Source organism: Zootermopsis nevadensis, unplaced genomic scaffold (assembly GCF_977971745.1).
Source record: "Zootermopsis nevadensis isolate Lab colony 2312 unplaced genomic scaffold, Znev_1.0 Znev_ptg000019l, whole genome shotgun sequence".
Lineage (NCBI taxonomy): Eukaryota > Metazoa > Arthropoda > Insecta > Blattodea > Termopsidae > Zootermopsis > Zootermopsis nevadensis.
The window spans coordinates 2,324,293-2,341,517 of record NW_028259151.1 but is presented as its reverse complement, the minus strand read 5'-3'; the positions used below and the strand labels follow the sequence as shown (position 1 = coordinate 2,341,517).

The window sequence follows — 17,225 nt, the reverse complement described above, 5'->3', positions numbered from 1 at the left end:
TCACGTTTTATTCGGTTCGGAATCTCCCATTTTCATCTGCAGCAAGACAACGAAGTACGTAAGCATTGCTGACGCATACTGGAACACAAAAATACAATTTCTTGCGTGAGATCCATAGATGTATATGTCTGTCTGATTCAGTTTGAAAAAGAAAAAATACGGACACAGAGAGGCAGAATATCAGGTAAACCAAATAATTTTAAATTTAGAGAACTAAATCTCGAATGTACTAAAGTATATTAAAAAATATGACCTACTATTGCCTTACCAGTCACACAGAGGCCCCCATCAACCCCCCCCCCCCCCGGACACAAATGCACATGAAAACATGCAGGCACAAGTGTAAGTATGAATAGGGTTTCTCCCCCGTATTGATCATCTTCTACCCGAAGATGGAGACAATACATTCTTTCAGCACGATGATAACAAACTACAAGTCTATAGAGCGTCAAATCAAAGAAGATATTAGTTTCAATAGGCGTATATGACATTAGAAAAATACACGTTTTCTCTTGTCAAATATACACGAGAATAATTAAATTATAATATGTTATTGTGTTGTAAGTAGTTACATACTCACCGAAGCGAACAATCTTCTGTTTATATTCGTAAAACCCAACATTGATATCACCGGAGGATTCATCGATATCGTTCCCAGAAAGTTGTTTACCTAGAACAATATATCATGGATTATTACGAAAGATCTATTTATCTTATAAAGTTTTATTACGATGTAAAAATGCATTATTCCTTCTGAGTAAATCTTTTGGGAACTTAAAATTTCCTAAAAGTGCTGATTTGTGTATCTGGATAAGAACCACAAGGAAGAACGTTCTCCAGATGTTAATTAATAACCAGTTCTTTCAAAAAAAGACTATGCATTTTAAAACCACCTCCATAAAACACAACATACGAACATTGTTTATGTCTCGTTCACAGCTGATGTAACAGGGACAGGATATTTGAACTGAGACCGAAATGTATCCTATCTGATTTGAATTACTTTGGAGAGCGAATATTATTAGGGTGTTGATGAGTTAGCTTGTTTACATCTGATCGTAAGTTTCTCTAGAATGAAATGTAATTTTTATCCATAAATAATGTAAACCAATGCGTTAAACTCTCTGAATGCTGCCATGTGAAATATATACGAAAAGCATTTTTCTTCCAATTGGGGAAACGAAGAAATTGCTGTAAATGTTGTAAATTGAGGCGAAGTTGAAACACACATAAAACAGCTTAGGCCTTTCCAGCTTCTTAAAGAATGTAGTTGGTGGATTTTGCCACAGGCTGGATTGTTTTGTCGACTTCTTTCTTGTATATTTATTTAAGCTTTCCCCACATTGTCAATGATCAACTAACTTAATGAGCAAATCATTTGTCAAAATATCGACACATAAATATAGGAATGAATAGAGCCTTCATCCTTTCGGTAGGGCATTTTACTGGAATACGCCTTTAAGTCAAAAAAATTTATAAAAGAAACCTGTTACGCGTACCCCAAAATGTCACTAAATTGACAAACCGTTGCGCTGAACTCGTTGTTTTCAAAATACTAACAAGTTAAGTAACTGAATGAAACACATCGTCTAATCTCTTCCCGTCATTTTAAACTAACTGAATATTGGCTCTAGTACAAGATCATCACAGTAGTTGGAGCATCCGGTATTCTGGTATATTCCATCTGTGGTAGTGAATAAAATTCAAAAATCTAATTTCATATTCATCTATCCTATTAACCACCAATGGACATTAATTTAGGCGCCACATATCAGATTTTAATTGCCTCTGTCAATACTTTTAATACCTGCAATTTGATGTTTCTTGTAGGTCTCAACATATTGAAGAGAAAATGGATTTTGACTTCATTAACAACCCTTAAGGAATGGCCTATTTAAAAGCAATTCAGGGCAAAATTGGAAAATATTCCATAAAGAGTGTAAATGCTCTTTCTCAAAGTACAATACATTACCAAAAAACAGGAAAACTGATCACAAATGTGAATCTTGCCGACAGTCTACTCGTAAACGTCACTGCACAAAGAAACTTACTATTCAGGTTTTCAGTTTAGTAGTGACTAAATCTGTCACGTGATTTGCTATTTTATCATAGAATGTAGTTATAATGCTCATTATAGTTTCATTTTGTTTTATAAGGCGGTTAAACAAAGAGTTCATAAATGGACTCCGGTAAATTATACAAGTTTCACTTTTCTTATTGCATGTCAAAGAATAATCATGGTCTTGTAGAAAGAGAGGAGTTTGCACACTTTATTTAAATTTTGAGTAAACTTCCATGAAGAAGAAATATCTTATCGACGAAAACTGATATAAAAATTAATTCACCGCAAGAAAACCGCAATTAACAAAAATGCTTTCAATCATTAAATTTCTGCACTACTTTCCAGCATCCTTCGATAATTCGTACTCCATGCATATACTAACCTCCTGCTGTATGTCCTGCCTTCTGCACCATGTTGTGATGTGATGTAACTCCTTCTGAACTTTCGTTTCGACCTGCAGTAACAAACAAAGTTGTAAGTATTTGGGGCGTAATGAAGTGTTGTGTTTTATTTTAATTACATGTGACATATGGCCGACGATTGCCATTTCACTTTAGATTTTGTGAGTGTGTACGTCTTCATGTAGGGGTGTGGTCACCGTCAGCTATTTTTGGCTTTGTGGATACAGTGACAACTTCTTACATGGATGTCGATTGCTTGTAATATTTTTATCTGCGTTTCATGTAACTTACAGTTGTCGTAATGTAGTCCGCCGTACTACAAATACAGTAGAAATGAGCTGCACAAAGAAATCCGACCGTGCCCGTAGCAGTCATGGTCATTTCTCTGCTGGAGTGTTCATTGCTGACCCCAAACAGGAATCCGTACAAACATGTGACGAGGCTAAAGAGAAGAAATGAGACGTACAGAGCTAACAGAGTTTCCGTCGCAACTCCTGCAACAAAACAAGAAATTTGTTTGTATTTAAGATGCGCTTTGGGTGCGGTTACAGTTTCAGCAGACTAACAGTTGTGTAATATTTTTAAACAGCGCAGACACTATTCCCAGTGACGGCGTGTGCAATAAAGATGTGCGTTTTCATTACAAGCACGACCTCGCTTTTACACTATCCTGCCTTGCTTGATTTCTCGCTACCAGAGTAGCCACGTTCCGAATTTTTCATTTAATTTTTGTCGGCATGTCACGAAAGGCTCACTCGTTTAATCAAACGCGACTCGCACTGGCTATGATATTAAAATTTTATAGGTTGATATAGTACTGAATATTTAATTAATTATAAGTGTGGAAAAATATTTTATCATTTATTAGGTCTCATATATACACTTTAATTAAGTTTTCAGAAATTGACACATACTTTACACCAATTAAATAAGGATTAAGTTCGATATTGTAGGTAATTTCCGTAATAATGTGACACAAAACGCAGTGTATCAAATGTAACAGGTTTAAGTCACAAGGCGGAGTGATACAAAAATGATCTTACCTGCTCCTGACACCAATTCACTCAACCGCATCCAGAGAATTCTGTACTCTCCTATCATCTCTGCAGACACAGTTCCTTGTTTTAACTTACTCTGGAAAAAGAAGATTAAATCATACGAGTTGACAAGATTAAGTATGTCTGTTAACATTCCAAAATTAAAATTTATTAAACAAATATTGTAGGCAAATATCATGGTCAGGGAATCTATATGCAAATTGGAATAGAATTAGGAAATCGTAAAGTATGATGCCGCAAACAAATTAAAATAATTTATAATATAATTAAAGTATATAACACTGATGATGTTCAGCAGACCACAGACATCTCCCATGTTCTGAATTTGTTTGTAATATACATACCGGCCGATATATTATATCCGTTATGAACATAAACTACTGCCCTGTGACATTAGAAAGTATTTTACAAAATTTGAAAACTGATTTTTCAATGGCAGTATTTTAAACAGAGGAGGAAAACGTAGTAGGCAAATGCAAAATTACATTCACAAACCCAAAATTAACAGAATAGCCATTCTGTATACCAACGTATAGGAAATCTATTTTGTAAGAATTCGCAGGATTTTATAAAGAAGATCGTGAGGAATCCAAATAATTATTAATTGAATTTTTTTATATTTTTACATCGACAGCAAGTTAAATAAGAAAGAGACTATGTATCCAAAGTTTGTTTTTGCCTTCTCATGACACTTTTGTGTATACCATTTCTAAACGTACGACATCACAAAGAAAACAAACCAGTTAATTGCAGACAAATACTACAAGGCACAGGAAAAGGCAAACTATGACGACATGCGATGGAGCTACAGGTGAAGCTCCAGGAATTCTTAGCCTAGGAAAACGAACGAATACACAACTAAGTACATAATATAAATTTCAGTTGTTCGTACTTTGTGGATCGTTTAACGATGGTGTGTCAAATATCAAATTCTTATAACTTAACATTTTTAATTTCCCTGTAATTTAGTTTAAAATACCTAGCTGTAAAAATAAAGTAAAGCAGCCCCTCTACACCTCATATAGGTCGCTTGAATCGGCACTAGATGAGGGTGAGTGGTAGGCATCACGCCCTGGCCCATGGAAAAGAATTCCTGTACCCATTGAACAAGAAGCTGTGTGAGCCCCAGAACCGGTCAGGACGCAGAGGCTAGGGGAAAAATCGTGTGCTTCCGTCGAGGATCGAACATCAGCCCGTAGATAGTCACTGTACTGACTGAGCTATCTCTGAGCTCCTAAAATATCTAGTTGTTAAAACTAAAAAATGTGTCAAAAAATTTTCCATTAGAACACCTGAAATTTTTAGACCTGTTTGTCTGAAACCATTCCCAGTTGCAACGTGCAAACTCAAATGTACCTTGAAACATGTCGCGTATTTGCTGCCAGCTAACGAAAGGCTGTGGAAAGTGATCATCCAGTAACTAACCATAATTTCCGCCAATATGCCTGAAAACATATAACTAGGTAGGGCTAATAAAGGAACTCGTGGTTCGTAGAAGTAAAAGAAGATAGTTGAAGTTCCTCCCAAGCAGCTGAGAACTGCGTAGCAAATACATCGCCTTCGAACGGACAATACCAACAGCTGCCCAGTGACTTTCCGGAACAGTATCTGCAACAAAGGGTTGTGTCAATACAACTTTTGCTCAAATCAAATGTCAAAACAATTGAAGTCAATACTGGTGTAAGGAAATCAATTGTGAGCTTGCGAAAATAAAACATCACCAACAATAACAAACATCCTTGAACCTTTATTTTCAAATAAAAACAGGTGATATTCTATTCAGAATCCCAATAAATTCTATGATAAAGAAATCTAGTAAGTTGGACCTATTAGGATAGTCTTTGGGAAAAATTGATACCATAACGAAATGCCAAATGTAATTAGGTGTTTATTCACAGGCCATGAGGCGTGTAAGTATGGACTCCTGGCTGTGGCAGTGTACGAAGAGTTAGATTACAACGCCGCTCTAATCGGGCTGATGGCCAGAGAATGATTCACTGTATTCAATCACCATGAAAGCTTCAAATCTTACAATAGAACCAAATATTATGTTTTGCTGGTAATAACTGATAATTCCTTATGATACAGCGTGTAGCATCAGACTTTTATTTCATCAACAACTTTGTACCAAAATAGATTATGCAATCACCACAACCTCATTATTAAGTACCTTTTCTGCTGAGTTTCGATTAAACTTTGCCATCATCAGGCGAGCATAACCAATAATAGTTTCACTTACTTCAACAATACTTTTATAATTTATGTAGCTGTTACTTCATGCATAATGGTAACTGAAAAAGATATAATGGTACTAATTCAAATAATTCGGTGTAATTTTCGTGATAGTTGTGAACTGTTAGTAAAGCAGGGGCAATTTTGCATAGTTCTGACAATATGAATACTGAGCTTGTAAGCATTATACCGACGAAAGATTCAGTAAGAAATCAGTGCAATACTAAATCAGGTCCTACGGAATAAGTCTTCTACGCTTGACCATGCTCAGCGGGGAACATCTTAGATCACATGAAATCACAGGTGATAGCCAACTAAAATATAAACACGAAATGGAATCGCAGTAGAACTTGATGGACTATTCCGTGAACATACGAGGTGCGATCGGAAAGTTTCAAGACTGCGCGTATAAAAACCCGTACACTTATCTCAGGTATTAAATTCATCCACCACCCTCGAAGTAGTTCCCCTGGGAGTGAACACAACGATCCCAGCGCCGCTGCCAAGCCTGGAAGCATCCCTGGAAATCTTTCTTTGTCAGCCTGTCAAGCACCATCTGCGATTCTGCCTGAATCTCTTTTATCGTCTCAAATCTCCTTCCCTTTAGCTGAATTTTCATCTTTGGGAAGAGGAAGAAGTCACACGGAGCTTAGAAAGGAAGTTGGGGTCGGTTCTTGCAAGATCTTTGAGCTCCTGACAAACGAGAAGTCAATTCTGCTTCTGGTCCTCAGACAGGAGCCTCGGCACAAACTTGGCTGCGATGCGTCGCATGTGGAGTTCTTCCTTTAGAATCAGCTGACAGGTCCCATAGCCTATCCCAACAATGTCGCACAAGTCGTTGAAGGTACGACGTCGATCTTCGTGAATGGCCTGCCGAATCTTCGTAACATTTTCGGGCGTTGTGCTCGAAGATGGTCGTCCAGAACGCTCGTCATCATCGACAGAGGTTCGGCCATTTTTAAAACGTGAATGCCACACAAAGGTTTGTGCACGACCCATTGCGGACTCCCCAAATGCTTTAGCATTTCATAGGTTTCCGTAGCCGTTTTGCCGAGTCTTTGGCAAAATGTGATGCACACGCCATTCCAAAATCGCAGGAGGGTCGGTACAATGCACTACCAAAACGCCCGTAACTAAGAAACAAATGCTAATTCGATGATGCCGGCTTGCACACTGATTCATTATGAATGTAGGCCGCACCCCCTAGCGGCGAAAGCTCGTACTACATCCGGTTCGCCCTCTATTGACACAGTCTTGAGACTTTCCGATCGCACCTCGTATAAGTAAACCTGAAAAACGCTACTACAGTATCGGATAGTCAGTTCTCTTTAACATATGTATCAAAACAGGATAAATACTCAAACACTTTTTAATCAATACAATTTGAAAAGCGAAAGGAGACACAAAATATAATAACTATAGAGTAATTGCACTAGAACACAATACTTCCAAAGATGACTGTCCTTTGATGTACTGTACGTCTACACAACGCTACATCCCAGGAGACAACCGTCTCCGAATTCGCCACCGTGAAAATCTGACCCAGTACATCCAAATTCTAACTGAGCGTTAACATCGCAGTCGCTGAGTGAACGGAATGAAAACTAAGCCACGAACAAAGTGCGCAAGTTTACCATCTTTTTGTGTAATTATTTATTTAATTATTTAAGTTGACGAAACCACAAGATTACATAGCTAAAACTACTACTTTAATCCTTGCGAATATAACTAACCTGATATTGCATCCATTCGCCTGTGTAAAGAACAAGTTTCTTCAAGTCTAATGCCATAATCAAGGGGACTACCAAGCAGGCTCCAGACATAAACACGTGTAACACATTGTATATTTTGTAGTCAAAATTCCTGCTGTCGTGAAGAGCCTTCATGCGTTCCTGGAGGTTGCAGTACAATGACACCATCAGCAGCGGGTAAAGACACACAGAGTAGGCCACGGCGGGTGACAAAATGCAGAATCTCGGTGTACCTGTAGTTTTGTTAAAGTGATAATGGGTCTATTAAGACAAGTTCAGGATGCACACGTATAAAATCAAAGCCACGTTTAACAATTAAGAGATACAGTGCTTGTTATTGGACAAGGGAGAAAAATATGAATCAAGGAATGTTGTTGAGTTCAAATAAAAGACAGGGCTTGTACCACGATTCAGAGGGATCTAAGTTCATAGGAAAACCTGAAATAAATAGAACCACATGAGAGTCCTATGAAACTGTGGAAGGAACCTGTCAAAGTTGATCTGAATAATAACGGAAAGATTGATTCATCTTCCTCAGGTCAGAGACAAGTTACGGGCTGTTGCGGACGTGGATATGAACGGGAAATTCTGCCGTCGTAAACGTTGGGAAATGTTGTGTTTCTGTGCGTGTATTACAACGGTTCGTTTCTACCACGGATTCCACGTAATTAACGAGTAACAATTCGCTGCTGGCAGCTTTAAGTCAGCTCACCGTCAATGTTTATCAAATATTCTAATATTCAGCGGTGGTGTATGTATTTAAATATTATGAGTTTATCATTGTATTAATTAATTATTTAAAGAATCCCTAAGATAAAAAATTGTGTTTAAAATGTCGGTGGCATAGAAAGTAACCTGTTATATGTCTAGGGGCTGTGATTTTGTGAATGGATCTTCTTCTTTATTAAGCCGTCTCCTTTATAGGGGGTTGGCGACATATTATGAACAGGATCCTTTCATCCTTTTCTAATTGTTTTTAATACCAAGTACTTTCATCTTACTTTTGACAACTGAAATATCAGATCAGCACAATTTACTTACCTGTCTTTGGTATTTCAACTGGAAGCGCTCCCAGTAGACGAAGCAGATGAAATAATGGTTTAAACTGACTGTGATAGAATTCGCTCTCAAAATTTACTTCATCCTTTGATAACCATTTTGTATTTGTTGACGGTTTCCACAATATGTTATTTGTCGTAAATGAGATGTCTTTTGACTGGAACATACGTGTATTCCTCATCACAAATCTACTTGCTCTTCATTTGTGTTTCAACAGGTGTTATAACCTACGTAACAAGTGGGGCAGAACACTTTATATTGACGCCCACGAGCATTCTTTACATGGCAGTAAATGTACATCCCCGTTTGGATACAATAACATACTGATATTGATCGACTGTTTTATCATTAATATAATTGAAGAAGCGGGGTCTAGATAATGATGTGCTGTACGTCCTTTTTGCAATTCTTGCAATACAAATTTTGCTATCTGAAAATCTTCATCCTTGCTAGAAGAATCGCGTGTGATACAGCTTGTCCCCAACAAAGGTTATAAGTTCAGGCATTATAATAAATGATAATCAGGGAGTTGATATTCAACCGGATGATTAGAAGAAAACTCGTTAATAAGTTCTTAGTGTAATACACGACACGTGGAGCGCACTGTTGGTTTCGGCAGTTGAACTGATGTCCGCTGTATCGATACGTGTCAAGTTTTATACACACACTTTCAAGTTTTGTATCAAGCAGTCAACAGTGCATTGAAATTATTCGGATAATTAAATAGGTAAGAATGAGATGAGTGAGATATGTAGCAAGAAAGAGAGAGATGTGAAATATTTAAAAAACATAAGTTGGAAAACCTGTAGGGGAAGTTTCATTACGTAAGGTATAGGTTTGTTGATAGTTTTAAATACATCTTAAATTAAGGATTGAGGCTGTGAACTAGATTCAACTGACTCAGGATATTAATAAATTCTTATTGAGGCCTTCACAAAAATAAACATTTTGTTCTATGAAAGGCTGGGTTGTTGTAGACGAGCTGAACGACTACTAGCTTCTCCAGTAGCACTCTACTGTGTAGAGTAAGATTTCTGAGGTTCATCTTTATCCGGCCAAAACATAGACAGATGTAACGTGTTTCTGAGATTGTACGTAGCCAAAGATACGAGGTAAACAAAAATGCACTGAAAAGGTACAAAGTGGCTACATTCTGACTCTTAACACATTCGAGTATTGCGACCCACTCAGGAGAATATGTTTGCATCGATTGTATGAAGATGGCTGCCTTATACGTCATTTAACATTATGGCGATTGGTTAACAACCAGATAACACAGGAATAAAATCCACAAGACAGCCATCTTCGTACTCACCGCCGTGGAAAACTCAAATTCTATCTAGCACAGAATGTAAAAAAGGCATTAATCCTAACTGAAGTCGGAGTACATAAGTCTTATGTTAAGAATTGCTACTCTACGTTTATATTAGTGTTCTCTAGATGGATTATTTGCATTTATTTATATTTCTTCATTTATTTTTCTTTGTGTATAATATTGTTTCTATTTTGGGCTTGCCTGTATTTGGCTGTTATATTTAATACTGTACATGTATGAGTTTAGTTAATCTGTTTCTGTAATATTTTTCAATATTAGTTCATTATTATATTTATTATCAGTATGTATTATCAATGTTTGCCTGTTATAAGCTTCTTGGTGTTGGCAAACACTTAATTAAATGAATTGAATTGAATTTATAACTAATATGAAACGATGAATGGTTACGTTAATGGCTTAATGGTTAGGAAGTATCAGATGTCATTAATAACAGTGCAAAGGAACATTATTGATGAGATTTTATTTATTTGTACGTAAACTAGGCACATTAATGTTGCTGAAGGCCAATGTGTATTCCAAACCGATATATCTTCATTGGACAATACATATGTGAGTACGTACAAATGAGAACACGTCTCATGTGTATAACAGAGGTATTACGAGTATATTTAATTGAACACACAGTTTAACATAAAACTAAGTATTTTCAAATCCTCTGACATGTTTTTTCTCACGTCGTACAGATCTAGTTGTGCTCAGATCGCAACTGCTGGCATGTCGTCCTGTATCAAACTGTAGAAGAACGATTAAGTAAGTCAGTAATGTAGCAATAAATCTGATAAAGAACGGAAGAAACGCTAGCTTTTACATTAAAGTACCATTTTATGTAAAATTATTAAAACTCAAATGCTTAAATATAAACTGTTTTCCAATGAAATTTGTTATAGTTAATGATATCTCAAGAATCTGTTCAACAACATCACATATGTGAATCTTTAAAATTTAATTAAATGGGAACTAACTCTATGTTAAGTAAAATAAAACCATGTTATACATTGGACTTTGTCGTAGCTTCTGCGGTAATATCAGGGTCATTAGCTCAATATCAGCTGCAGTTAGAGGCCTACATATCTCCAGAGAAATTGTAGGGGGAAATACTGTAACCATGTGATCAAGGTTTGTTACTCAAAGATCTGAAGAGTCCCCTATTGATGTCTTTGAAGCCGAGTACAGAGACTGGCGGGTACAACGATATTGTTTGCAAGAAAGCGTTCAAGTAGAGTGAAACATAGAAACTGGGAAGTTACATGTATCCATTATTTTCAGGACAATAATTATTTCTTTACTAGTTTTAACATAAAATAATGTGGAGAGCAACAGAAGTGAGGGTTATGGATCAGTCACCATTTGGTTTGTTTGGATCGGATCACAATTGCGAGAGGTCCTGAAAGAGTAGTTTTTAGATGACTTTAGAAAAATGAGATAAGTGCGTTCATTAAAGGTACCCGTAAAAGTCTTCTTTGGAACGTCAGACTCTATCAAGTAATTTCCGTTTACCCAATTTATTTATGGATTCAAGGTAAAATAATCACCTTTTCCAGTAGGTTTACGGAAAAAAGTGAATATATCTGTGCTAATAAATTTCATAAACATCCAGTTATAATATATCAAATCTAAAAGTTCTTGACGATGGTGATGAGTCATTTGAATAAAAATTTTCTTGGATATTATCCATCGTCTAGTAAATAAAATATAAAACGTAAAATGATTTTTCGGAGATGGGGCTCTATCTCCGTCTTCAGGTTCCTACTCAGTTGGGCCCACTAGATAGAGCTAATCCCTATCTCCGACAAAGTAAAAAAGTGAAAGTCCCGGAATATAAGAACATCACCGCACCATCCATCCGTGGGACGTAAAAGAATAAAATAGAAATAATAGAAACATAATTCGTTATACATGAAAAAGCCAAATAAAAACAAAGACACACAAAAAGTGGGAATAAATACACATGACCATTAATCTGAAACTCAATGCACAACTTAGACTTCTTCAGAGATGACCGGAATCCACATGCGAGATAAATCCAAACTGGGCTGGCTGATAGGATTGGCAAGTAGTGCCATGTGTGCTGTCTCCTTGTATTTTCTATAGACGGTATTGGGTGCTGTTAATAACACTCTGGCTCCATCCCAACAGAAAAGATGATCTTCTTTATACGCATGTTGGGCCAATCTAGATTTCTCCAACAGGCCCTGTGTGAAGTTATATTTATGTTCCTTTATTCGTACCTCCAGAGGTCTGCTAGTTTTGCCGATATATCATCTACCACAATCACAAGGGATCCCGTACACACAGCCTAGTCTGTCTCCCGACTGTTCTGGGTCTCATGGACATCAATAAACCACGGAGAGTGTGGCTGGTTTTTAAAATCGTCCTGATATAATAACGGTTCCCAATTCTTCTAAATTTTTATAATATGTTTAAACTTTTTGCTTGAAATAGCAAAAGAGTGAAAAATGTTTTACAAGGAACAATGGAAAAACGCAAGCGTCCTTGACGAACTATTTGTCGGTCTTCCTTGTACGGACGTAATATTGTACCCATTCAACGATACAGATAGCAAAAATGACCAGTAGAGGGCCATGAAACGTGAAACAAACGTAAGGATTACAGACGCTAAGAAGAACGGTTTTAACTGGAACTGAGTGGAAGGAACGATCATGTTCGTCGGTTTGGATCAGGGCTGACAGAAGCGAGGAATTCGGATTCATTAAACCGCCCAATGGATATTTTGGTCACGTTAAAAAAAAGGCATGTGCCAAATTCCCATCCGGATGAAATCGATCGCAGGAAAACCACAATTACCAGGTTCCGTTAATTCATGAATGACACATTTCTGGGTTGATATCAAGTTAAGAAATGTATGAATAGCAAAACAGTATGTCCTGATGAAACCTAAAGCTTTGTAATAATTGTGTGCTAATAACGCGTAAAACTGGCTTCTTGGACAAAGCCCATTGTCCAAATTATAAATAAAATGAATAAGTTTCGAAAGCCAGATCTGCTTTTGTCATCAAGTAAAAAGTAGAACGGAGGGAAACCGTAGCTTCTGGACCATCAGGTTGAGCTAGACTGAGGCCAGATCAACCAGGAGGCCCAAATGTAAGGTTTCTGGTCTTTTCATCTTCTGTCTGAAGAAGGAAGCAGATCAAGCTTCCGAAAAGTGTAGTTTCATTTTCTCATTTTTCAATGGACAAAATCCAAAATACCAGTTTTATAGAGTTGTGTCCCATTCTCCATACGAACATTAGTGGTCTTTATTCGGTGATCTAAAGGATTCCTGGTTATTGTTGGGCCAACAAAGAGATAATAACAAATTCCCATGTTTCTTATGCGATTGTAATAGAATAGCGAGTACAAACAATGGACAACTAAAGAGTGGTCTAAAAGGGAAAATTTAATACCAGGAACGATAATTCTTGTACATGTCAGTTTAGTTGATCTGCAGAACGTTACACAGCCTCCTTTCCATATTAAACTCGGTATTATGAAGCAATTTGTAAAAGCGCTGGACAAAAGTGATTCATGTTTTCAATACATAGGCCGTAAGTTTGCAGATTTGTCCAAGGCTTAAGTGAAAGAGGGCATATTTGATGAACCACAAATTCAGCAACTTATGAAGGATACGACATTTACCAATACCATGAGTGACACAAAACTTCAGGTATGGAATACAATCAAGGACGATATTGAGAAGTTTTTATTCGGAAATGTAAAAGACCCACAGCATGATAGAATTATGGGAAATGTGTTTAAAAGTCTGGAGATACTCGAATGTAACAAGAGTTTAACATTGCATTTCTTGCACTTTTATCTCGATTAATTACATGATAATTTATGAGACCTCAGTGAAGAACATGGTCAGAGATTATATAAAGATGTAAGGGAGATGAAAAGAGAAGCTCTTTATAAGGAACATAAACAGTCATTTGCAATAAATCATAAGCGTAAACATTCTGACCCTAATTATTCTTTTTAAATGTGGGTAAATAATGTTTTTGACAGGTATTAACTTTTTCGGCTGGAATTTATACCGTATGGAGATGGCCGTCTTCAGGACAAAGAGCTCTGAAACGTATGTAAACTTCTATCAAACTGAAGGGCGCAACGACTCCTCTATTGTGGGGTAGCCATTTTCAAAACTAGTGGTATCTAGCGGAGACGCGCAACATAACAATCACTCGGGTCACTTGAAACAAAACTTTGAGTTTTCTTTATCGATTGGTGTGACGTTCTAGAAAAGCAAAATTGTTCTGTAATATTTTGGAAATGTAAAGTTCTTTTGTTCTCACCCTACATGTCTGGTGCCCTCTCAAATATTTATTCAAGTTTGCAGTCGTATTTTTTGGACGATAGAATTATGTTATGAAATTAATACGAAAAGCAATTAAAAAGGGATACTAAAATATGTGGACGTCATATTCGAAATAGATAGTGTATTTATACCTTATGAAACATCCGCAGTCCAGTAACGTTTGTTAACGAGCTGAATGTAGTTTCGAGTGTTATCTTCAACACTTGTTAAATTTAAACTTAAATGGGAAAGGAAATTAAGATGAAGGTTAAAAAAATTGCGTGTGTTCCGGATTCTTCTCCATAACACTGGGTCCAGTTGCTGGCTTTTGTGATCATGTTAAAGAACATTTCAGTTCGAAAAGACGTTTTAACTGACACTTTTTACATAACTAAAACCAACGAGGATATTTTAACTTTATTAATACCCAAATATGAATGCACACTGAGTAGGCCATGACCAAAGACAACACGCGACACGTTGGTGTACCTGCGGTTGAAGAAGAAAATGCACGTAATAAATCAATAGAATTTGAATATTAGACCAGAATAATACCAACACCAGCACCGCTACAGAGTGCTTGAAAAGGCACACAAAACATCGAAATGTATTTGAATGCAACCTTCAAAAAATACTTTAAACCAAATCTTGTCACTTTCGATCGCATTGGAACTACTAACATTGATACATGCACGACGTCCAGGCCGGAATTCGATTATTCTTATTCCTATGAAAACATTATAAATTGTAGCGAAATATATATGTAAGTACAGCTTTTGTTACACATTAATGAATTACATCTACACAAGTATCACTTACCTGACTTTGGTATGGTAATAGGAAGTATCCCGCTATACTTCATTGCTCGAAAATTGGTTTAATTTGGTTGAAGTAATGTTTATCTGTAAATGTGAATTGTTGTAAGAATACTGCATGTGATGAAATAATGGCATAAGGTTTAATAAGTCTTAAGAAATGCATGCCTCCATTTTCTGGACCAATTCGAGACATTGCGACAAACACTATCAGCTTTATTTTCAATAGAAAGAACCTGTCTTCTGATTAGCTTTTTTTACAATAAAGACAATTTAAATTAATAAGCCTTATATAATAAGCAAATGGATTTACCTTTGCTATGTGCGAACACATGAATTATTGTTCTGAAAGCCTGTTAATTGCTTAAAATTAATCGCTTTATCTTACGATCTGATGAGCGCTAAAATATTACACACACACACACATATATATATATATATATATATATATATATATATAAAAATGAAAGTTTTTTCTTATAATCAAGCGTATAAATATTCAGGAACGTCAAATTTTACACCTAGACAATGCAAAATTATATTCCAAAATTCTAGTTTGTGTTTCAGAAGATTACATGTCATGATATAAATTATATAAATTCAATTTACTAACGTCTTTGGTAGGCTTGCGCATTTGTGTACATATGTACGTAGGAATATATTCATACTGTATGTGTGTATGTAGTCTTACAGAGATGTTCCTAAGAGATGTATACACACAAGGTTAACATTCCGTAAAATAATATGTACACATCTATTTGGGACATTCCTCATATATGCATTATTAACATTATTACTGAACTTCAAATTTTGCTTCGAATGAAACGCATGATAGACTACGTAATCGATCGTGGCTTATTTGATGCTATTATCACGGTCCTCGTTCGAGATAATACAGAAATACACCAAGAGTCCACTTCAGAACTGCAATTCAGAAATGATGCAGCAGTGTAGCAATCATAACCTCACATATAATGTAACGAAGTTGCAGAAAAATAATACTCGCAGAATTCGTGAATGAGGGTCTCTTGCCAGCCCGCACACCGCAATACTTTGTTGAAGCTCCAGTTATGGGCGGTAACTGCGAGGAAATTGATTAAAGAAATCTCAAGAGGGCAACCGACAAAAGGTGGTTCTTAGCGGTCCTCCGAGAAAGTCTGGAAAACGACGGGGTGAAGGGTGGGATAATATTAAAATCGGCCTCAAAGAATATGGTAGGGAGGGTGTGGATTGGATTCATCTAGTTCATTAGAAATGCCATATGTGAGGCTCCTGCAAACTCGATAAAAAAAAGCAGATAACTTATTAACCAGATGAGCAAGTATTAGCTTCTCAAGAAAGACTCTTGTTCCTAGCAGAAAAACAAAATTATGTTTTTTTATAAAATCTGACTTTTAGTAATGTGTAATCATTTTGTGTGGTACCTACTTAAAACATTCGCCATGCTGTGCTAAACTAAATAAGAATTCTATAAACGTCAAGAATATCCATACAAAAATGTAATATTTGAGTTATATTCGGCGTGTCCTGGTAAATATTCATAATTCTCACCGTTTGTGATTTGTGTCGAAACATCTCAGTGAGACATTTTTACTTACATTCGAGCCTGGAAAATGACCGGCTTTAATGAAGTAGTGTTCCAAAAATCCAAACTTAGGATATCCGACATTCCGTTTCATCCGACGAACCTGTCGGAATGCTCCATTATATGTACACTTAACTCAGAAAGTAGCGGAATGAATTGCACTATTGAGACTGCGCTTGTTTACGTTGAACGACAAAGAAAGGCGAGCGATAGAGACGCACTGCTGTTCCCAGAATGGCATGACCTTGCAGCAAAGAAAAATAAAAGCTTTCATTGTCTGTCCTGCAAATTTAGGGCACAATACATGCACTTCAATTACAAGTCATACTATTCAATTGAGCTAAAAGGCGTGGAGGATGCTGCCTATAACTTTACAATTATTGTTTTCATTGGTTACTATAAACAAAGTGACGCTCTTCCGTCATGTTTGAAGTGTTGAGCAGCAAGAGCCTCAACCCACCTGAAGGTTCTTTACCAACTCACCCAAGTCTCTCCTGATTCACTGCTAGATGGCTCTAGCAGTCTAATCATGAATGAGTAGAAATTGTCTCGAGGCAGTGGGCTGGTCAGTCACTACTCACAAAATGCAAGCTAAAACGACTAGGAAATCCTCCGAAATGGAGGTGGCGAAG

The 17,225-nt window shown here is 36.7% G+C and overlaps 1 protein-coding gene and 1 long non-coding RNA gene across 2 annotated transcripts; both read right to left on the bottom strand.

The window, feature by feature from the left end:
* Positions 1 to 3,468: 3,468 nt before the first annotated feature.
* On the bottom strand, positions 3,469 to 7,694 carry LOC110826678 (gustatory and odorant receptor 24). Its single transcript, XM_022057546.2, has 3 exons — positions 7,487 to 7,694; positions 4,878 to 5,129; positions 3,469 to 3,597 (listed from the first exon to the last, which is right to left on the bottom strand). Exons 1-3 carry the CDS (start codon positions 7,670 to 7,672, stop codon positions 3,469 to 3,471), a joined length of 567 nt encoding a protein of 188 aa, XP_021913238.2. The 5' UTR covers positions 7,673 to 7,694.
* A 2,650-nt stretch (positions 7,695 to 10,344) lies between these two features.
* On the bottom strand, positions 10,345 to 16,814 carry LOC110826713 (uncharacterized). Its single transcript, XR_015535788.1, has 3 exons — positions 16,607 to 16,814; positions 15,013 to 15,095; positions 10,345 to 10,631 (listed from the first exon to the last, which is right to left on the bottom strand). It is a non-coding gene; the product is annotated as an uncharacterized LOC110826713 (long non-coding RNA).
* Between the last annotated feature and the right edge of the window lie 411 nt (positions 16,815 to 17,225).